This window comes from Corvus kubaryi, unplaced genomic scaffold, assembly GCF_017639235.1.
Source record: "Corvus kubaryi isolate FWS band 111438036 unplaced genomic scaffold, C.kubaryi_AGA036_p1.0 37367, whole genome shotgun sequence".
Classification (NCBI taxonomy): domain Eukaryota; kingdom Metazoa; phylum Chordata; class Aves; order Passeriformes; family Corvidae; genus Corvus; species Corvus kubaryi.
The window spans coordinates 1,433,196-1,454,330 of NW_024581119.1; the positions used below are offsets into that span (position 1 = coordinate 1,433,196).

A 21,135-nucleotide genomic window follows, 5' to 3' on the forward strand; every position below is an offset into this window, starting at 1 on the left:
GTCCCTGTCCCTCTGTCTGTCCCTGTCCCTCTGTCGGTCCCTGTGTCAGTCCCTGTCCCTGTCCCTCTGTCTGTCCCCGTGTCAGTCCCGGTCCCTCTGTCTGTCCCTGTGTCGGTCCCTGTCCCTGTGTCGGTCCCCGTGTCTGTCCCTGTCCCCGTGTCTGTCCCCGTGTCTGTCCCTGTCCCCGTGTCTGTCCCTGTCCCCGTGTCTGTCCCTGTCGCTGTGTCGGTCCCTGTGTCATTCCCTGTCCCTGTGTCAGTCCCTGTCCCTGTGTCGGTCCCTCTGTCTGTCCCCGTGTCAGTCCCTGTCCCTGTGTCTGTCCCTGTCCCCGTGTCAGTCCCTGTCCCCGTGTCTGTCCCTGTGTCGGTCCCTGTGTCTGTCCCTGGCCCTGTGTCGGTCCCTGTGTCTGTCCCTGTCCCCGTGTCTGTCCCAGTCCCTGTGTCAGTCCCTGTCCCCGTGTCTGTCCCTGTGTCGGTCCCTCTGTCTGTCCCTGTCCCCGTGTCTGTCCCTGTCCCTGTGTCGGTCCCTGTGTCGGTCCCTGTCCCTGTGTCGGTCCCTGTCCCTGTGTCTGTCCCAGTCCCCGTGTCAGTCCCTGTCCCTGTGTCTGTCCCTGTCCCTGTGTCTGTCCCAGTCCCCGTGTCTGTCCCTGTCCCCGTGTCTGTCCCAGTCCCTGTGTCTGTCCCTGTCCCTGTGTCTGTCCCAGTCCCTGTGTCAGTCCCAGTCCCTGTGTCAGTCCCTGTCCCCGTGTCTGTCCCAGTCCCTGTGTCAGTCCCTGTCCCCGTGTCAGTCCCTGTCCCTGTGTCGGTCCCTGTCCCTGTGTCGGTCCCTGTGTCAGTCCCTGTCCCCGTGTCTGTCCCTGTGTCGGTCCCTCTGTCTGTCCCTGTCCCCGTGTCTGTCCCTGTCCCAGTCCCTGTCCCTGTGTCGGTCTCTGTCCCTGTGTCGGTCCCCGTGTCTGTCCCAGTCCCAGCCGCGCTCCCGCCGCCGCCGCCCGGCGCGCGCTGCCCTCACCCGTGATGGCGGCGGCGGCTTCGGCCGCGCTCCCGCAGCTGCTCCGTCCCTCCCGGCCGCGGCTGCCGGCGGGCCCCGCGCTGCCCGTACCCGGCATGGCCGCCAAGGGAGCTCGGCAGCGGCCGCGGGCGGGCGGTGGGGACGCGGCGGGGCGGCGGCCCGAGCCCGCGGGCAGCGAGGAGGCGCGGAACGAGTGGGTGCCGCGGGGCACGGAGCGGGGCACGGAGCGGGGCCGCGGCTGAGGGGCTGAGGGGCCGCGGGGCCGGTGTTTACACGGGTGGTCCGTGCGGTGGGGATGGTGCTGGAGCTCGGCGCGGGGGGCCAGCCCTGAGGGGGGCTGATGGTGCTTCCATGTGAGGGGGCTGGCGTCCCCCCACTGCCCAAATGCCACACTCAGAGCCCTGTGCTCGCTGTCACCTTGGTAGCCTTGATCTCGTTGCTGACGCTTCCTGCTGCGTTTTTGTAATTTTTTTTTTTTTTTTTCCCTTTTGGATTAGATCATCTGGGAGCAAAGCCGGGCAAGTTTGGGCCCCTGAAGGATCAACAGCTTTCAAGTGTCTCATCTCGGCCAGGTTCTGTGCAGCTCTGCTGAGCAACATCTCGGACTGTGATGAGACCTTTAACTACTGGGAGCCGGTGAGTCCCTTCTTGCCCTTGGGATTGGGAATTCATACTTGGCCTGTGCAAATAATCATTTATTTAGCACCTTGTGCTCTCTGTTTCAGTCTGTAGTTGGCTCGTGCAAATGCAGATTTATTTAGAACCTTGTGCTGATCCCTCTGTTTCAATGAGATTTTTTTTGCTCTGGAATTCAGGGTGGAAAACTGTCTGCTCTGTGTGCTGCATGTTAATTTATTTATTTGCTCTCTGTTGTAGACACACTACCTCATTTATGGGAAGGGGTTTCAGACATGGGAATACTCTCCAGCCTACGCCATCCGCTCCTATGCTTACCTGTGGCTCCATGCCTTGCCAGCCTGGTTCCATGCCAGGGTTCTGCAAACCAACAAGGTAAATCAGATGTGTGGAAGCTGCTTTTGTGAGGAAAAAATGTGCTTTGAGTGTGTGTGAAGCAGCTCTTCTGTTTGTTGTTGGAATTGACTTCATGTTTATAAAATACTGGCTTGTTGACAAACATTGACCTCCCTGTAAGGATTTCCAAGGGTCTGTGGGTTTCCCCTGATGCTTTACAAGCCCATTTTGTGTCCTGTGCCTCATTCCGACTCTGGCTGTGTCTCCTAGGTTCTCATCTTCTATTTCCTGCGATGCTTCCTGGCCTTCCTGAGCTGCGTTTGTGAACTCTACTTCTACAAGTGAGTGCCAGTCTGTCTGCAGGGGGTGTTTGGGAGCGGTGTGAGTGACGTACACAGTTACTGCCACAGGAAATAGGCTCTGAAGCTCGTGTGTAGATGAGAAAATAATGTGTTCTCGTGATAACTTAATGAGATGTTGGTCAGAATGCCACAATTAGGACAAAATTGTGCTCCCAGATCTGCCACCCACACCTCTACTCCAGCATTTTGTTGACTCCACTCGTTTTCTCACTGCTGGCAGCAAGCAGGGTGGGAGTGTTGTAGATTGAGGAGAGTCTGGTGCTGTGTTTGCTTATCACAGTGAATTTGACTGGAACACATTGATTGTTGCTGTCTATAATCTCTCTGCCAATGCTGTTTACAGCCACTAAAAGCAGTAGCCCTAACATGCAATTATCTTGTCTAAACTGGATTTTTATTTTTACCTGCTGCCTCTTGATTCCTGATTTTCAAACCACTACCTTGCATGACTTTTCTGTTGCCAGTAGTCTGGGTTTGAGGAGGTGAGCAGTGGCTTTTTTGCATGATGGGGTTTTGTGAGGGGTGAGACTCATAAATAGATTGATGTGTGCAGCAGTGCAGCCACCAGTTCCTGAGGCTGGCACAAGCACAAGTGGGAGAAGCCAAGTCCCATCCAGAGTTTTGCACTGGTGTAACTCAGGGTCTGAAATCCCAGGCCAGAGGCAGCAGCTGAGTGTTGGGAATCCCCCACCTCAGAGCTCTCAGGCTGCTCCATGGATTATTTGTGGTCCTGCATGCTTTGGGTGCTGCTCTGTTTTTGCCCTGAGGCTATTTTGTGGTACCTGTTTCTCTGCTGCTTCCCCAGGGCTGTGTGCAAGAAGTTTGGGCTGCACGTGAGCAGGCTGATGTTGGCCTTCCTAGTGCTCAGCACGGGGATGTTCTGTGCTTCTGCAGGTGAGTTGGCTTGGCAGTGGCACTAACAGTGACCAAAGATGGCTCCAGAGAGAAGAAAATCCACAGCTCTAACACATCTCTGGAGTGCTCTTTGTTGTGTTCAGCTGGGGGTGTCTTTCATGACAGAATAAGCGTTGATTCAGATTTTGTTCTCTGTGTTGCAATTTCCAGGCCTGTTCCTGTTACTGCCTCTTGTTTTTTTCTACTGCTGTGCCTTTCAAACAGGCTCTTGGCCTGCCTTCCTTGGACATCTTGGGTTCTAAGGAAGGAGGCTGATATTTTGGCAATGCCATTTGCCTTTGTGTCCTGTCCCCTCTGGCTGGTTGTACCTGTTTTCCCAGCCACTGTAAGACTTCTGTAAAACACTTGCTGCTGGTGTTGGGTAGAGTGTGGGGAAGCTGTGCTAACCCTCTCTCCACTTGCCCTACAGCTTTCCTCCCCAGCAGTTTCTGCATGTACACCACGGTGGTTGCCATGACGGGCTGGTACATGGACAAGACCTCCGTGGCAGTGCTGGGGGTGGCTGCTGGAGCCCTGCTGGGCTGGCCCTTCAGTGCAGCTCTGGGGTAAGGAGGGGTTTCTTGCCCTTTGTTACATGGGTTTCACCTGGCTGGGGAGAATGGAGGGGTGGAGGAGAAAACCAGCAGGGACTGAGCTGCCAGCCTAGCCCAGGATCATTGCTACAGGGTTTTTGGCTCTTGAAGAACTCAGGTTGGGAAGATTTCCTGGCACTAACATGAGTAAAACCTGAGCTGGATGACTGGACTGTGGAGTAGAAGCAGAGGCCAGTGACGTGGTGGTTCTTTCTCTTGCTTTGAAGGGGCGGCAGCGGGGTTCTCAAAGCCTCCAGCTGACAGCTGGGTCTCTCTTTCAGGCTTCCTATTGCCTTTGACTTGTTGATCCTGAAGAAGAGGTGGAAAAGTTTCCTGAACTGGTGTGTGGTGTCCTTGATCCTGTTTTTGGTGAGTGCCTGCAGCAACACGAGGAGGGAATGGACTGCAGTAGAAGGGATGAGTTCCTTTAGGAAAATCAGCTGGAGCTGCTGGCACTTCAACCAACAGCTGCTTTCTTCCAGGTGCCCTTGGTGGTGGTGGACAGCTATTACTATGGGAAGCTGGTGGTGGCACCTCTCAACATCGTTCTGTACAACGTCTTCACCCCCCACGGCCCTGATCTCTACGGTGAGTTTGGGATAACAGGGCGGGGAGGGAGCCCGAGGGTGTCTGGCTGCCGTGGCCCGTGATTGGCAGTGCTTTTTCTGACGTGCCCTGAAGCCAAAGCAGCCTGCCAGCTCCAAAGGCTGCAGCTGCTGCTTCTGGACACGGGATGTCTCTGTCGAGCTGGGAATGCACTGCCCAGGTTCTCCACGCTGGGAGTTGTGCTGCTTTTGTTCACGTTCCGCTTCTGTAAGACTGCCAGGAGATGTCTCAGTGTCTGTGCACAAGCGGCCCGTGTGTGTTTGTCAGCTTGAATCTTGTTCCTGGCTGTTGTTCCTCACAGTCAGGCTGCAGAACCTTGGGAAACAGGATTGGTGCAGAATCCATACTTCTCTCTGTCCATATCTTGCACTTCTAGAGCCGAACAGCAGGAGAATATTACATTTCTAGCAGGGCTTCAGAAGAGCTGGCAGAGACCACAGGATCCCTGCAGCATCTCTGTGCTCTGTTTGAGCCCAGAGGAGCTGTTCCAGGAGGGACTCAGCAGTGCTGAGCAGCAGCAAGGCTTTCTCTGGCTGCTGGCGTTGTTGCTTCAGTTGAGGGGCTGTTTTGGGTGGTGCTGAGTGGTGATTTGTCGCTTGTGCTGTGGCACAGCAGGACAGCAGCTGCTCTGCCATGGCTCGTGGCCTCTGCAGGAAGGCTCTAAAGTGTGGAGCTGTGAGTTTTCTATAAGTAAACTCCAGGCTCTGTCTCTGATAGGTTTTGGCAGGGGCTTGTGCCTGACCTTTTCCACACTGGTGCATGAGTTGTTTCCAGAAGCCTCCAGGGACCAATCTGTCCTGAAGAGTTTTATTCACAGTGACACTCATACAACATCCTTGGGCTAGTAAAACAGCCTGCCTGGAACTGCTCTTTAATGCAGTGTGGCCAGGACAGCACTGTGTGTTTAGAGAGCTTCAAAACACTGGGGAGAAATAACACTACCAGAGGAGATGAAAGGCTGGCCAATCCCTCTTGGCTCTGGAAGCTGGGATTTCCCAATGTTCGCATGATGGGAGCAGAGTCACCAACCCAGATCATCTCCAGTGTAAGCACCACAGTATTTTGGAGACAAGGTCCAATTTATTTTTTTTTCTTCTGGCTTCAGCAATACACTCCTTCTACATAAATATTGTCTGTGCAATTAATATTTCCCTGGAGTGATTAGGTTTCTACAGCCAAGGGAGAAGAGCTGCTAAGTGTATATATCCCTGATTTTGAGGCTTTGGGATTCTAAGAAGTCATAATTTGTGACCAAGGTTTTGTCCCACTTTGGGAAGCTTTGTGCAGCTTGGGTGGAACGTGCTGGAGCTGTTCATGTGGCACTTTGCTCTGTGGAGTCCTGGTTCTGGAGCAGAGTGAGAATAAATGAAATGCAGCAAAGCAGACTGTTCATTGTAGCAGCTCTGAAGCAGACTTGCTCAGAAAGAGGGCTGTGACTCATGACCAAGTGATTGCAGCTCAGTTACTGCTTGCCAGCTGCAGTTCCTGTGCTCAGGCTTCAGCCCGGGGTGGGGCTCCTTATCTTAAACCTCTTTTACAACTCCTCTGCTCTGGCCTGAGCTGCCCTCACCATTCCTGTGGACAGGGTGCAGCGTGGGTAAATTTGAGTTCTAGAATTGCTCCCAGGGCCATTCACAGACTCAGAGCTCAAAGCGTTTTCTCGCTCTGTGTCTGACAGTGCTTCCAGCTGGTTTTCCTCATGGAACCACCGTGCCAGGAGCTGCCTGGGTGTTCTTTTCCCACTGTTTTCACCAGTCTGTCTCATATATCCCACACCTGCCAGCTCTAGGATTTGGGTCCTTGCAGGAAGCTCCATCTCCTCTCCTGGTCTGTGTGGAAGCATATTCCCATTAATCCTGAGCATGGAGAGTTCTCCAGTGTTCCTCCCTGCTTCAAAGACGATATTCTGGGCCAGGACTTCTTGCATGCAGTGGGGTCATTCCTTTTTGATGCTGCAGTTCTGTCTCGGTTCACCTTGAGCCGTGTGGATAACAGGAATAAAAAGCTTCTTGCCCTGGGAGGCTTTGAGCCTGAGTGCCTCTGAATGGGTGACCCAGCCTGGTGCTTTTTGCCTGCTGTGCACTGTTCTCTTCTCTTTTTTCCCCACTTTTTATTTTTTTTATCCTCTCACAGAGAAGAAAATCCCTCATTGGAGAAGGAGGGGAGGCTCCAGTGCTTATTTTTTATGGGCAATTCAGTCACACTGCAAAAAAATGTAAGCGAGCAGCCTTTTTTTGGTTAAAGCTGTGCTTCAGAGCAGCTGATCTGTCTATTGGCAGTATTAGCTGGGCTGTATTTGGATTGTGGAGGAGTTGTTTCATAAATCGTCCTTCACTCCTGACCCCCAGCTGCCAAATCAGAGACAAGAGCAGAGAGTGGTGAATTCAGGGTGAATTTCCTTTGCTTTCCATAGCAGCCAGAACGGTGACAGGATGGTCCCTGGAATTATCCCTTAAAGATTTAGGACTTCTTTTGATAATTGCTGTTTGCTTGCAGTGCGAATAACTCAGGGTTTCCTCTGTGAACCCGAGTTGCTTGGCCAAGCAGTGACTCCAGTGCCATGTTTATGACATTCCCAGGGCAACTTCTCCCCTTGTTGAGCTGCAGAGGTTTCAGGTTTTCCTTGCTGCTTTTCAGTTGTCTGATTAATTTCAACACGGACCCAATTTAAGTGGCTCTGATTGCAGGAAATTGCTGTGGCATGTGACACATGTCACAACAGTGCCGTGATCAAAGCCCCCGCGTGTCATTTACTGGCTGATTGAGCTAATCACACGGAGAGAGTGGGAAATGTGTGGAGAGGAACTGGCATTCCTTATTGTTAAGGGCTTTAAGCATCCTGAATTAAGAGTCTAAATAAATGACAGTTGGACTGGAGTTTCTTTCAGTTTACATTCTCCAGAGCTTGCAGCCAGTTCCCAAGTGTGGAGGCAGAGCTGCCTGGCTCCCGTTTGTGTCAGAACAGGCGGAATTTGGGACATTTAAATAGTGCTGAGCCTAAGGAGGGACCAAAACCAGCATTTAGTAGCAGAGTCTTTGTTAGGGTGAACTGGGAATGCAAACTCCTTTCCTTCTTAATCCTTTTTGGTACATCTTCTGTTCCTGCCAACCCAGAGTGAACATCCTCACTCCAGAATTACTTGACATTGTGTGGTTTTGTGTTACTCCTCTGCAGTTAGAAAGGAAGAATGAATTTGGGGTCAAGTTTCTCAGTTTTACAAGTTTCCACCTCTGCTTTCTTGCTGTGCTTTCTGAATGCAGGGGTGAGCTCTGTGTCACAGAATTCTGCTGGCTGTGGGAGTGGCCTGGGATTGAACAGCAAATGTGATACTATTTTTCACTCCCAGTGGAAAAGTAAGGAGAAAAATAATTTCTGAGAAGGAAGACAATGAAGTTTCTTGGGCAGGAGTGAGTGTGAGATACTCTGGTGGACTGTGTCAGGCATAGAAGGTCCAAAGCTGCTGTGCCATCCGTTCATGCTTGTGTTTCAAACCTCTTTTTGCCTTTTTTCTCACCCTTTAGGTACAGAACCTTGGTCCTTCTATTTCATCAATGGCTTTCTGAATTTCAACGTGGTGTTTGTCCTGGCCCTGCTCGTGCTGCCTCTGACCTGTCTGATGGAGTGTCTGCTGCAGAAATTCCGTGGTGAGTGCAGGGCAGCTGGCAGAGCCAGACTCAGGAGAGTTTGCCTGCCAAAGAGCAGCTTTTCTTTATTGGAAGTGAAACTGGGAGCAGTGAAAACTTTTGGAACACCAGGAAAGTTGCTAGAATTCATTAGAGTTCAGGATTGTTCCTTGCCTCCACCTCAGGAGGAAAAATGTATTATCAAAAGCAGGCCTGACAAGGTGTGTGGTTCCAAACCTTCATTCTGACATTTCGTGCATCAGGAATGGGCCAGGCAATGATCCTAAAGGGGAAAGAAGCTGTCCCTGGTGTTGTTCCCATCTTGTCTGCAGCTGGACATGGGTAGGAACCTTTCGGGATTGAAGCTGGACTGTCCCGTGCACTGTGGGTTTTTCAGCTGCCAGGCTCCCCATGCCCTGGGAAATGTCCCTTTGGGGGTGGATATAGTGGGAGTTAAAAAAAAGGAGGAACCAGAATATTCCCTACTCCACACTGGGCTTTTTCTTGAATAAAATGACATCAGTTTAAACACGTGACACTTGGTAAGTGACTCCAGAGGGGAAGTGTAAATTCTTCTCTGCTGTTTTCCTACGGAAAATTCATCAAGTGTCAGCAGCAGCCTCCAGATTCATCAGCCCCGTCAGTGCTTTGCTCTCTCTCTGTTTTTTTTTTTTACTGAATACAACAAACAGTAACACAATCGTCGATGAAAATGTATGTTAAGGGGTGTTTGCTTATATCTGTTCCTCGGCTGTGAGTGCCAACCTCTCAGAAAGCAGTAAAAGCTCAGTAGGAGCTCCTGTAAATGCAAGATTTCCTGCTGTTCGCCTGGTGTTCTTGTGCTTAACAGCAGGAGCAATTCTGCCAAGTGCTTTGTTCTTATTGTCTGTGAAATGCCGTTGGCTTAATTGCTTAACTCTGCTGTTGGGAGTAGTAAGGGGGTAGGAAAGGGACTGAAAATCGTCAGGCAGTGCAGAACCCTCCTCAGTGTGACTGAAATTCAGGGTAATTGTTGTTATTTTTGAATCTGTTATTTCCTCTGTTAAGCAGAAGGCACCTGGGAGACCTCTCCTGCCGTTATTTTTGTAATGAGGCAATGAAGGCTGGGGACACTTCAGGCACTAAACAACCCTTTGGAAGGGGAAGGGGAGATCCTGAGGAGGCCCTTTCTGATCTTTGTGTGTACAATGCCCAGCAGGAAACGCAGTACCTCTGTCTGCCTGTTCAGACCTGGCAGTTCTCGATGAGTTTTGTGTCTTGCTTGGATCCAGTAACACTTATTTTCTGGTTTTGGTCTTCCCAAGGCTGTGGGAATTGTCAGGATTGTAGGAATCTGCAAAAATCCTCTGAGGAAGATGCCCTGCTGGCTGTTTGGGTGTGTTACCTGCATTTTAGCAACGGGTGCTCAGAACAGGGTGTGTGGGGGGTCTCAAGAGTGGGCTTTGGGTGTGAGATAGGATTGTGCAAGAGAAGCAATTCTTGCATTACTCCTTTGCTGAGTTTTTGTTTCTTCCAGTTCAGAATCTGGGCCGTCCCTACTGGCTGACCCTGTCTCCCATGTACCTCTGGATCCTGATTTTCTTCAGCCAGCCCCACAAAGAAGAGAGGTTTCTCTTCCCCATCTATCCCCTCATCTGTCTCTCTGGTGCTGTGGCTCTCTCTGCTCTTCAGGTAAATGTTAGTGGTTTTTAATAGATAGCTGAGAATATTTCCCAGCCATTATTTCATGATGACTTTGAGTCGTTCTCCAATCCCAAGTGGGAACTCCTGGAGCTGTGATGTTGTAGTGCCAACACCACACAAAATCCAAGAGGGTTCAGTAACCTGCTGATGGAATTGTGCCTCCTTTGCTGTTCAGCTCTAGGGGCAGGAGTGTAGGAAATGCATTTTGTGTTGTGTTTTAGTAGGAATCCCTCACTGGGTTGAAGAAAGGAAAAGGGATCTCGTTTAAATGTTGGGAAATTGCGTTGAACATTTGGAAGAGCCAGAAACTGGATGTTTAGTAAACATCACTTGAAACACTTCACAGAGCAAAGCACTAATACAGATTGATATAAACCTTCCCAAAGCTCAGAGTTATTCATCTCCTGCTGTTAAAAAGGCTCAGGAATGCAGCCAGGAGTCCCTGCTGGAGCCTGTTCCAGCTGTTTGGCCTCATCCTGCTGGTCCTCCTCTGTCCTGCTGTGCAGCACTGCTGGAATTCCTGCCCACCCCTCAAATCACTCACCCTTGCCTTGCTCAGATGCTGTTCTCACTCTGGATCTCCACTCATTCCCCAGATGAGTTCCAGTCCTTGCATCCCCACAGCATCCAGCTCTGTGATGTCACCAGTTTTATAGCTCTGACAGAGAATTCCTCTGTGCTCTCAGAGCATCACAGGGCAATGTTTATTTACTTTTATTTGTGCCAAATACGGCTTTAGGAAAATTTCATGAACATTTCCTGCATATTTTACCACTGTTCGATGACGTTTTGCCCAGTATGGAGCATCCAGCTGAGAGTCTGGAACTGATTGCCCACCAGCAGGACAAGCTTGTCACTCTTCCCCTCCAAACCACGTGGATTTGGCTGTTATGAGAAAAATGCAAACAGGACAAGAGAAACAGAAACCAGCTGAGGGTGGGAAGTGAATAAGCACTCCTGCAGAACAGGAGGGAGGGACCAAGCCAAGGACTGGATGTGTTTCCTCCTGGGTATTCCCAGAAAGGCTTTTAAAGTAAAAAAACCTAAAGAGCTTTTCTTTTATTAATTTTTCTTTTATCAATTTTCCTTTTATCAGTTTCAGAGTGACTTAAAGCTGGATGCAGAATGTGCTCTGTGTTCTTTTACCCACTTCAAAGCTGTGGTTTGAGCAGGGTAAACAACCATAGGTCACTCTGGAAATCTGGGTCATGGAGCTTAGACAGGAATTCAGTCCAGCGTGGAAACTCAGGTGTGTCTGTGCAGGGAACTTCTGCAGAAGTGTCCCTGGTTCACCTGGGAACAGCCAAACTGGAGCCCTTGAGAGAGCACTTTAGGTCCAGAGGCCTTCCTAGGGAAAAGAGCTGAAAACTTCTTGAAATACCCCAAATTATCACTTAAATATGACTGAACCTTATGAGTTTCTGTGCATTTTTATGGCTCTGAATTAAAAAAGCCCAGAGATCTGGTGGGAGATGCACTGTTGTGAAGTCTTGATGAAAAATAAGAATTTTGCTGAGCAGATCAGAGTTGGAGTAACTTTATATTGTCTCTTTTTTTTCTTACTCTTCCCTGAGAAATGTTACCACTTCATCTTCCAGCGCTACCGCCTGGAACACTACACAGTGTCCTCCAACTGGCTGGCCCTGGGGACTGTCTTCCTCTTTGGCCTTTTGTCACTGTCACGCTCTGTTGCCTTATTCAGAGGTTGGTATTTCAGATTTGCTCTCTGCTCTCCTGGCCTTTGGGCTCAAGGGTTGCAAAAGTTGTGCTGCTTTGCCTGTAGAAATCAGGAACCTTGAGAAGTTTGGATGTCGCTGCTGCAGGGGAAGGAATTAGTTCTGATGGTCACCATTAATTAATTATTAATGATGCATTCATCCATATATGTATGAGTGGATCACCGGAATTACATCACTTAAAAATCCTCTGCCCTTCACCTTCCACCAGCAGAGCTCCACTGATCTAAAACCTGACAGGTATTAAAGCAGGTATTTCAACTTGCAGATAGATAATCCCACTTGGAAAAGCATTTTCCTGTGTAAAACTTGAATTAGGTGCACGAGTCCTTAATGGAGATGGATTGGACATTTCTGGAATCAGAGCCTTCCCACCTCACCAGTATTTTTTGGGGTTTTGGTGGCCATTGCCAGCCAGGACAGGGGAATGAGAATAAAATTGGTAGGGCACAAGCACTGCTAGAGGAGAGGGAGTTTTGGAATCCATAGACCAGTTCATTTATTCAGTTGAGTTATCAGTTAAAAATGTATGTACGAAACAATCTTTTGAAAGCTTTCATTAAATGCCCCTCTTACTTTAACCTTATTTATGACTTTCTGCCTTCCACAGGCTACCACGGGCCCCTGGACCTGTACCCGGAGTTCCACAGGATTGCCACTGACCCCAGCATTCACACGGTACCCGAGGGGAGACCAGTCAATGTCTGTGTGGGCAAGGAGTGGCACAGGTTCCCCAGCAGCTTCCTGCTGCCAGACAAGTGAGTGCTGCAATGGAAAAGGTGCAGGTTGGTGAGATGGATAACGAGGGGCATCATAATGAGGGGGGTGATCATGCATGTGGGTAACCCTCAGGACCTTGGATCTCTGTTGTCGCCAGCAGCAGTGTCACAAACAGTGGTAAAGTACCCAAACCGAAGGATTCTGAAGGGTTTTTGTCAGCACATTGGCCACAAGCTCCAGGGAATCTGTGGTGTGCCTGCTTCTTTAGCTGCCCACCCTTGGAATGATGTCCTTGGTTCTGCTTTTGGTGCTCTCCACACAAAATGCTTTCCCTGTGCTCCGCAGTTGGCAGCTCCAGTTCATCCTGTCGGAGTTCCGGGGCCAGCTGCCCAAACCCTTTGCCAAGGGACCCATGGCCACACGGATCATTCCCACGGACATGAATGACCAGAACAAGGAGGAGCCATCTCGATATGTGAGGATTTATTGCCGGTTCCTTTCCCTTCCCTCACTGTATAATTTGAATTAATGTAATGCCTCTGAGTGGATCTCCCCATTTCTGTTTCCTGGGGAGTTCCAAACCAAAAATGGTCCCTCTGTAGCGCTTGGAAATCTCCCCATTCTTGTGAGTGGTTTCTGTTTGCCTTCCATCTGCCAATTTTAAAACATAATGATAATAAAAGAAGCAGCAGAAGTAATAACTCCTAATTACTGCAGTTTTGGGTTTAGTGTGGTGTGTTAATGTGATCACAGGAATGAGTAGTTCGAAGTCCCCCACAGAAAATATTTGTCACTGAGCAGGAATTGAAATTTCCCTCTTCTATTTGTTTTTAAATATAAAACTATTCATCATATTTGCAACTGAGGAGGAGGAACTTAATTTGGAACTTAATTGCATTAGTGATTTCAGTGGGAATCTGCTAAGATAACATATATTGGTATTATTGATTTATTTTCTGGTTGGACTAAACTAAACCAGTGCACTAATAGGAATATTTTAGAATGATTGCTAGCTAGCATGTTTAAAATTACTAACAGGTTAAGTCTTGGCAACCTTCTGGGTTAAAACTCTTATTTTGAGGCTCATTATGTGGTTACTGGAAAGGGGATGGAGGCGTGTTCCCACCTGAGAGGAGCTGTCTGCTGCAGCGCATTTAATTTATGAAATCCTTAACTGGGGCTTATTTTTAGCACAGACAGCTGGCTGCTGCACAGCCTGTGACTAATGGAGCAAAACACACTTTTGTTTCATGCTTGTTCCTTAATGTCACCCTACAACTTTGTTACTTCTCGTGCAAGCTTAAGGGCCTAGGACTTCAGAAATCAGAAATTAAACGGGGTTAAAACTCTTACTTATGACCTGCTAATTACACCAAGAGATCAAGATCTTTCCCCAAATTTAGTGAGTACAGGCACACTCAGGTTTAAAAAAAAGATAGAAGAATAATTAGCAAGAACTGGACAGGACTGTGAGGGTGAATAAATCCAAATAGCACGAGGCTCTTGGTCGTTTAAAGGGGAGAAAACAAAGGGTTCAGGAGGATTATCTGAGCCAGGGATAAAACCAATTAATGGCTGCAGATCTCACTGTTTCAGGTGTGAGTATCTATTACTGCTCTGCTTGGAAATGGAAGAGTGAACCTCAGTGTTTCTGTTGCTATGAGACACTGGGGAAAGAGTGATTTGATCTTGTTTTGCAGTCTCTCCTTCCTTAATCACATTGAGCAGCACTTACCTTGCACTTGCCCGGCTGGGGAGGTGCATTTGTCTCTGAAACTGCTAAGAAAGAGATAAGGAGTGTTATTTCTTACCGAGATACATCCAAGCAGGACCAGCAGATTAGGCCTAAAAGCTGTTAACAACAGCTGACTTCAGACAAAGGGGTTTTCAAGCACTTTCTTTTCACTTCTTACACCATCCACACCCCATGGCAGCAGCAGATGTGCCCTTAGCTCCAGCTCTGTGCCGTTCCCACTCCTGTCAGTCAGGATGGGATCCAATTTAGCTCTCCTCCACTTGGCAGAGCAGTTGCATCAAATAAAGAAAGAGTGGGAGGAGGAAAAGGAAAGGGGAACAGAAGAGGAGAGGATGTAATTTAGAAATCCCTCGCAGCTTTGTTCACTAAGACTCATTCCTTTCTTTCGTTTCAAGGTCTGTGCATCCCCCAAGTCTTGTGTAAATCCCCAGCTCAGTGCAGAGGTGCTGTGTTGGCCCTCTGAGCAGGAGGAATATCATGCTTGGCTTCACTGTAACTTGTGAAAATACAAGGGAAACCTGTCTTGCACCTGGAATTTGAAGTCCCAGCTCTTTTAGGGCAGCATTTAGGATGAGACAAGTGAGATCCTTGAGGCAGCAACTTGTCTTTCTCTGAATGATTCTATATCACTTCCAGAAAAACTTGGTTAGTGGTTTGGGAGTCCTCCTGCTAATGAGCCAGAACCTCTCCCAGGGCCTGGAATGTTCCTCTCACACAGAGGAAGAAGTGGATTCAGCATCCTCAGCTGTGTTTCCTGTGGTGTAATTTCATTTGCCACTCAGTTGTGATGCCACGGAGCCATCTGCTATCCACCTAATTAAATTGTTTTCAGCCTAAATTGTTACATGAAGCCCCAAAGATGCTTCAGAAAAGGGATCTCAAGCATGGCCAAGGAAGTTGGCAGTAAAATGTTGTGGGAGAGAGAACTGAACCTCCCTGAAGGAAGAGTTTGAGGGGGTAGGGCAGGATAAGACAAAGGATTCCCAGCACGAAGGGGGAGGTTTCATAACGTGAGTCTCCTGTTGGATTGCCCCACAAAGGCTTTGCTTGAAAACATTCAAATTCTGTTACCTGTGTCCTGCAGGAAGCATTTCACCTGTTGCTAGAAATGTAACCCTCTTTTCATGGCTGTCAATGAACACAGACAACCAAAGCTGCAGGAAATGAACCACAGGAATGTCTGTCTTCCTGCAGATTGACGTTTCCAAGTGCCACTACCTGGTGGACTTGGACACAGCAACGGAGAGCCTGCGGGAGCCCAGGTACTCCTCCAACAAAGAAGAGTGGGTGACCATTGCCTACAAGCCATTCCTTGATGCTTCCAGGTAGGATTTGCACTTTGGAGAGGGAGGGATGAGGGCTGGCAGTCTGTGATTTCTGTTTGCCAAAGTGGACAGGGAGGAGAGATCCGTTGGCAAATCCAATTTCCAGCAGAGTGGAACCTTTGTCAAACTCCTGCTTGTAAAATTTATGAGCTGAGTTGCTTTAGAGGGTGAAACCCTGCGAGGAGGGTGGTGAGAAGGAGTATTTTTATAAAGAAATAAACAATTTCTTTATAAAGCCTCCTGCTGAAGCAATGTTTTTTGGGTTTGAGGTGGATGTCGCCTCCTCCCAGGAGACTTTCACTCTGTCTTGTCCCAGCCAAATTCAAGACAGGTATAAATCAGTCTCAGAGGGGATGAGCTCTTCAAAATTTTATGAAAGCTGGCAGGCAGAGAGAGGAGGCAGTCAGCAGGGCCACACCTTTACTGGGCACCAGAAAATCCATGGAAGAGATCACTGCTGCAATCTGTTCTGCAGTAGTTGTGCTGCTCACTGAACAACTTGCTGGTGTGTCTGTGAGAAGCAGAGGTGGGATTTGTTCTCCTCCAGGCTGACAGGGGATGGGATCAGGGTTATCAGGCTGGGAGTGTTGTTCATACATGCCTGCAGATACAGGAACACTCAGCTGCATGAGGATCTTATTTAGTCCTTTAGAGCTCTGGCCGTGAAGGTGTCACACCAGGACAGAGGGGCTGGCTGGAAAAACCTCTGTAAAATCTAACCCAGAGTTCAGTGCCCTCCTGTTTTCCATGAGAGACCTTGTGACTTCCTGGTACTTGGGCCCTCCAGGGAGTGGGGCTGGGAGGAGCAGTGGGAAGGAGTGAAAATGTTCAAGAGCTCCCAGGAGAGCTCTGGTGTTCCCAGCTTGCTGACACAAACAGCTTCTCCTGGCAAGGTCTCCCCATGAACTGTATTTTCCAAGAGAACCTGCTGCTACATTTGGGCAGGACTTTGGGAAGTTTGGCCAATAAGTTTTATTAATGAGGCAGTTGAAGCATCAAAGGCACTCCTTGTGCAGAGGATTTGCCCTTAAATGTGCATTTTTGCTTTAAAGCCACATTTGTGTGTTCCTGGCTGGCATCTCACACCCAGCACCTGCTTCCAGTGCCTTGCAAACAGCCCTTGCTCCCTCCGAAGTGTAAAACCACTATGAAAATGCAGCTTTTTGGGGTTTTGTCATAGCTAGTGAGGAACAGAAGTGTCACTTGGGAGCTGAGTGAAGAGTTCAGGTTTGCAGCTCAGTGGTTGCAGAGCAAGGGGTAAAAAAACCCAAACCCCATCAAGCACCTCCCCAGCTCAGCCCAAAGTGCAGCTCTTGTTGTGTGGAAATAAATGAAATAAATGACCCCAGCAGCCCAGCTCAGTCCTGCTGCACTGGAGGCTTCTGGGGCTCACTGCGAGTCTCCCATTGACGTCAGCAAGTGCAAATGTAAATCTCAGCTGGCTCTGATAAATGCTGCTGCTAATTGAATTAGAGAGCACTCCGAGCCACCAGCTAATTATGCTCCTCAGGAAGCTGCTTTGCCAAGGTCCATTTAATTCTATATTGGCTGAGCGCTCCGAATCTGGCACACAAAAGGGGAAATATATCACAGCTCCCCTCTGAGGAGCACATATTTTCCAGCTCTTTAGGCTGAGCCTTCTGCTTGCTCCACACACTTGGGTTTTCCATTAAAAAAAAAAAAATTCGTAGTGCAAAATTAATGATTGGGTCACCTGGTTTGAGCATAGCATTACCCTGGTTTGATGAGAGCCTGTCTCCTTCCCTTTAATGGTGTTTTCCTCTAGCTGTTTTCCCTGGTTTTATTTTAAAAGTAGCTGAATTACTTCTGAAATGTGTGTGTTGGTACAGAATTTAACCCCTAGAGGAAGTGCAAATGTTAAAGGGTTTTCAGAGAGCTTTGATCCTGAGCTTCTTGTGGCTGGGAGGCGCTGGGACCTGCCCCTGTGGCACTGGGACCTGCCCCTGTGGCAGAGGTTCAGCTCCCTCCTGCCATTCCCTGCCCTTCTCCCTCCTCCTGCCTCTCTCTGAACGATGCTGGCACCAAATTCATGTTACCCAATGCAGTTTGGGAGGAATCTCTCACACTGCAGGTGTCCATGTGCTGCTGTTCCATGGAAGTCTGTGAATTTGGGAAGGGGGACTGGAACATCTTCACTTTGGATTTCCTTCCATCCCACAGCAGCCTCCTCTGGCACTGCTGGAACAGAATTGAGTTGCTTTTCCTGAAATTCAGGCAGAAGAGGCTCAGCTCCAAGGGTCACTGTGGTTCCAGCTCTGGTCACGGAGCATCTCTGTGGAGATGCATCTCTGGCTCCTGTCACGTCTCTGCCTTAGCTGGGAGCTGCTCTGTCCTGCAGCAGCGCCTCCTTCAGAACCCAGAAAACCTGGAAAAACAGACCCTGCTCACCCAGCTTGGAGTGATCATGGCCCTGCTCCTGCAGCCTGGGAGCTGAGTGCTGATTAAGGCTCCACACACTCGAGTCTCTGGGGGACAAATTTAGCAGCAAATGCAAATAGAACATTAAATATATTCCTGTCATCTGTCACCCAGCCCCTTCCCTGTGCCATCTGCTGTCTGAGGTGGCTGAGCCCAACACAGAGAGGTGACAGGAGGTGAAGGTTCCCCGTCCCTGAGCAGGGAGGGGACCATGAGCATGCAGGAGCTGCCTGATCCCAGCTGAGCCCAGCCAGGCTGTGCAGGAGCCCCAGGAGCCCCTGGGGAGATGCAGCTCCAGTGGCAGTTCCTGCCATTGTTTTCCAGCTATATTTGAAAGATCTCCAGTGCTGCCTTACAACAAGCAAACGAAACACAACTCATCTTTCTGCTGAAAAAATTACTCGAATGGGATGTCCAGAACAGCCAGAGCTGGGGGTTGAAGTGACCAGCAAGTGTGAGCCATCCCTGACCGCTCAACAATCCAAACTGGAGTGCTGCTGCTGCTTTTCCGAGCTCTGTGTGCCTGGGGTTACACTTGTGGCTGGCAAGCGTTGGTATTTCCCATCCAGTTGACCTTAAAGACATAAAGGGAGAAGCTGCAGTGCTGAGGAAGCAAAACTCTGCCTCAGCCCCAATTTCAGTGAGTTGCTCAAATTTTTGAAGCTTCACAAAGCTCAGAGCTGCTGCTGAAGGACGTTTTATTTGTCCACTTCACACTGAAACCTGGACTTTATCATTAGTGAGAGAATACATCCATTCAGAATGCTCTCAGCCAGCACAGCTCCAGCAATTAGCAACCCAATCAGAGGTGCTAATTTCACCCAGCCATCATTAAGCCCTCCGTGCTCCACTGGTCCAGTTTTTGAAAGGCTGTGAAATGCCAGCTCCCAGCACTGGCAGGACATGGAGTGAGTGTGGGCTGCAGAGCTGCCCAGCCCTCTGTAATTCAGTATTTCCACAGAAGATCAGCTCAAGAGCCGAACTTCAAAACGCCAGTGCCCATTAAAGCTGCTTTTTGCTCCTCAGAGAGGTGTGGGGAAAAGGCAGCCAGAAAGATGGGATGGAAAGGAGATTCCAGGAGGGAAATGCAGCCTTTCACCTTCCCAGTGCCCTGAGGGACAGGGCTGTGGCATCCAAGGTCCCCTGGGTGCTGATATTTGGGATTTTAAATTTCTTCCAATAATTACAGCACCTTCCTGCCCTCTGTCCCCCTCAATCCTGCAGGGAATGGATGGTGGGCATGAGGCTGCTGCTCTTAGTGACAGAAACCAGCTCTGGTCGTGCCAACAAGGAGAGAATTGGGCACTTAAAAGCGTTTTGCTTTTCCTTTCTGGTTTTTCAGGTCCTCGCGGCTGCTGCGGGCGTTCTACATCCCCCTGCTGTCGGAGCAGTACACGTGGTACGCCAACTACACCATCCTGAAACCCCGCAGGAAGCAAGCCAGGAAAAAAATGGGAGGCTAGGAACACACCTGGGCCAGCAAAAAAAAAACCCCAAAGCATCTGCTGGCACTCTTGGACAGCTCCCTGTGTGAAGGATGGTGCTGGGAGGATTCCCCGATGAGCTCTGGCAACCTCTGCTCCTCTGTCAGGGCTCTGCTCTGCCTCAAGCCATTGGAAAATCCAGCAGCCACCTATGGATGTGTTATCCCTGCTGCTCCCTGTGTTGTTCTCTCTTACGCCGGAGAAGAGAAAAATGGAAAATAAAAAGGGGGTGGCACCTCCAGGTTCTGCTCCAGGCTGCAAATCTGGGAAAATCCAGCTCAAATTCTCTCTGTCTCTCCCCCACCCACCCCCCCACTGTCCTCACCTGCTCAAGCAGTGCTTTTTTTCACCCAGGGAGTTTTTTTTCCAGGTAACAAAGCTTAGGAATTTTCCTTTTCGAAGGGGAAAAGAGGAAAAACACCTGACTGACAATGAACTGGAATGAACTGAATCTCAAGGAATGAAGCATCATGCACCACAGAGGAACAGCCTAAAGCTGCTCTGTCCAGGAGAAATTTCCAAGGATAAACCTGTGCTTTTGGGAACAAAAAACCCAAACAGAGACAATTATGTGTTTAATGGGATCAGAGTGTTCGTGTTATCTGTGAAGCCAAGTGTTTGTTTGCTATTTATAATGATTTTTTCAAGATCCTTTGAACTCTAGTTGTCAGCATCTTAAAAATTCTGGAATCATCCAGAGAGGAGAAGGATAAATCCTTTTTTTTTTTTTTTGCAGTTCTGTTTCCCAGAATAGCCAGGATGTGTTACGTGGGTCCAACATGCCTCAGAGCAGTGCTGTGCTTATTCCATCTCCATTTTCAAACGTGCAGCATCACCAGCTGGATGGAAGGAGCTGTTCTCGCTCACACCCCTGGGATTCTGTGGGGATGGGATGGGGTGGAGCAGAGGAGGAGTTCTGCCCCATGGTGTGACTGTGGTTGGGTTGGTGTGAGCAGGGGGATCAGGGAGCAGATTTGGGATCCAGAAAAGCTCTGGGGATCCATGTGTTGGTCCAGGTGCTGGATGCAGGGCTCAGCAGGGTGGGAAGGCTGTGATCCCACCTGATCCTGCTGGGACAGAGCAGGAGGAGCTGCATGAGCAGCAAGGCTGGGCTGTGTCATAGGATCAACTTTACAAACACAGGGAGAGGTTCTGAATCCCTTCATGGCACCAAGGAGGAGGTTTTTAATGTTTGTGCTACAAACAGTGCCCAGCCTGGAGTCTGGATGGTCACACCGTGGAGAATCCCACTGCACCCCACTTCCAGCTGGAAGCTGAGGCACTAAATTCAGGTTTAGGGTGGTGTCTAAGTTGTGCCATCCTTAGGGAAGTGGATTTCATCCCATGCAAGTCTCCCCCTCCCTGAGTGTCAGCTGTGGAGCTCTGAGGTGTCCCAGGAATGTGGCTGGGATGAGCTGTTCTGGGAGGGCAGAGCCGCCACCAGAGTTTTGTGTCCGTGTCCATCATCTCCCCTCTCCCTCCAGCCAGCTCTGCCCTCGCTGAAGTTTACCCAGGGCTCTCCAGTGCCAGTGAATCCAGACCAGAACTCCTGCCCTGCTTGTTGCCTCTTCCCTTGCTGCCCCCGACCTGAACTCAAATAAAGCGACCGATGCAGCTCAAGCAGTGATGGCAGCAGCTCTGTGGTCCCATGTCCCAGCCCATCACCACGTGTTTGGTGTGAACACAGTGCAGTAAACACCCATTGGAAACCACTGTGGCTGCTCCACCTTTCTTTCCAGCTGGATTCCTGTTCTGGAGTGATGCTTGGGAACTGATAAGTTCACAATAATGGGGAGTTAGCAATGTTTTCCAGAGCAAACACAGGTGCAGTGTTGTCCCTCACTGTCCTGCAATCCGTGAATTCTGCTGGGGAGGTGGATTACTGGGTGAGTGTTAAACATGACAGATAAAACAGGCTTCAGCCTCCTTTTCA

The 21,135-nt window shown here is 49.5% G+C and overlaps 1 protein-coding gene and 1 long non-coding RNA gene across 4 annotated transcripts in view; one reads left to right on the forward strand and one right to left on the reverse strand.

Annotated features, from left to right (window-relative positions):
* The window catches only part of LOC121667563, an 8,149-nt gene extending 7,054 nt beyond the window's left edge, over positions 1-1,095 (reverse strand). Inside the window, exon 1 of the long non-coding RNA XR_006017100.1 lies at positions 1,009-1,095. This is a non-coding gene — a long non-coding RNA (uncharacterized LOC121667563). The remainder of the gene's footprint in view (positions 1-1,008) is intronic.
* ALG9 (ALG9 alpha-1,2-mannosyltransferase) lies at positions 999-20,914 on the forward strand. 3 transcript variants are annotated; one of them, XM_042034345.1, is made up of 15 exons: positions 999-1,201; positions 1,506-1,644; positions 1,885-2,019; positions 2,251-2,321; positions 3,148-3,236; positions 3,667-3,802; positions 4,111-4,198; positions 4,312-4,417; positions 7,958-8,080; positions 9,576-9,730; positions 11,317-11,446; positions 12,089-12,236; positions 12,544-12,673; positions 15,149-15,279; positions 19,061-20,914. In XM_042034345.1, the coding sequence occupies exons 1-15, from the start codon at positions 1,014-1,016 to the stop codon at positions 19,179-19,181; spliced, it is 1,890 nt and encodes a 629-aa protein (XP_041890279.1). In that variant the 5' UTR covers positions 999-1,013; the 3' UTR covers positions 19,182-20,914. The 3 variants fall into 3 exon arrangements, with proteins under 3 accessions (XP_041890279.1, XP_041890280.1, XP_041890281.1); XM_042034346.1 differs by having other exon boundaries at positions 1,094-1,201; positions 11,341-11,446; XM_042034347.1 differs by lacking the exons at positions 999-1,201; positions 1,506-1,644; positions 1,885-2,019; positions 3,148-3,236 and having other exon boundaries at positions 2,275-2,321.
* Positions 20,915-21,135: the final 221 nt, after the last annotated feature.

Excerpts from the sequence above, each read along its gene's own strand:
- ALG9 (XM_042034345.1), top strand. The coding sequence starts at position 1,014 with ATGGCGGCGGCGGCTTCGGCCGCGCTCCCGCAGCTGCTCCGTCCCTCC. Across the intron at positions 2,322-3,147 it reads TGTGAACTCTACTTCTACAA|GGCTGTGTGCAAGAAGTTTG; the intron begins GTGAGTGCCAGT and ends CTGCTTCCCCAG. Across the intron at positions 3,237-3,666 it reads GATGTTCTGTGCTTCTGCAG|CTTTCCTCCCCAGCAGTTTC; the intron begins GTGAGTTGGCTT and ends CTTGCCCTACAG.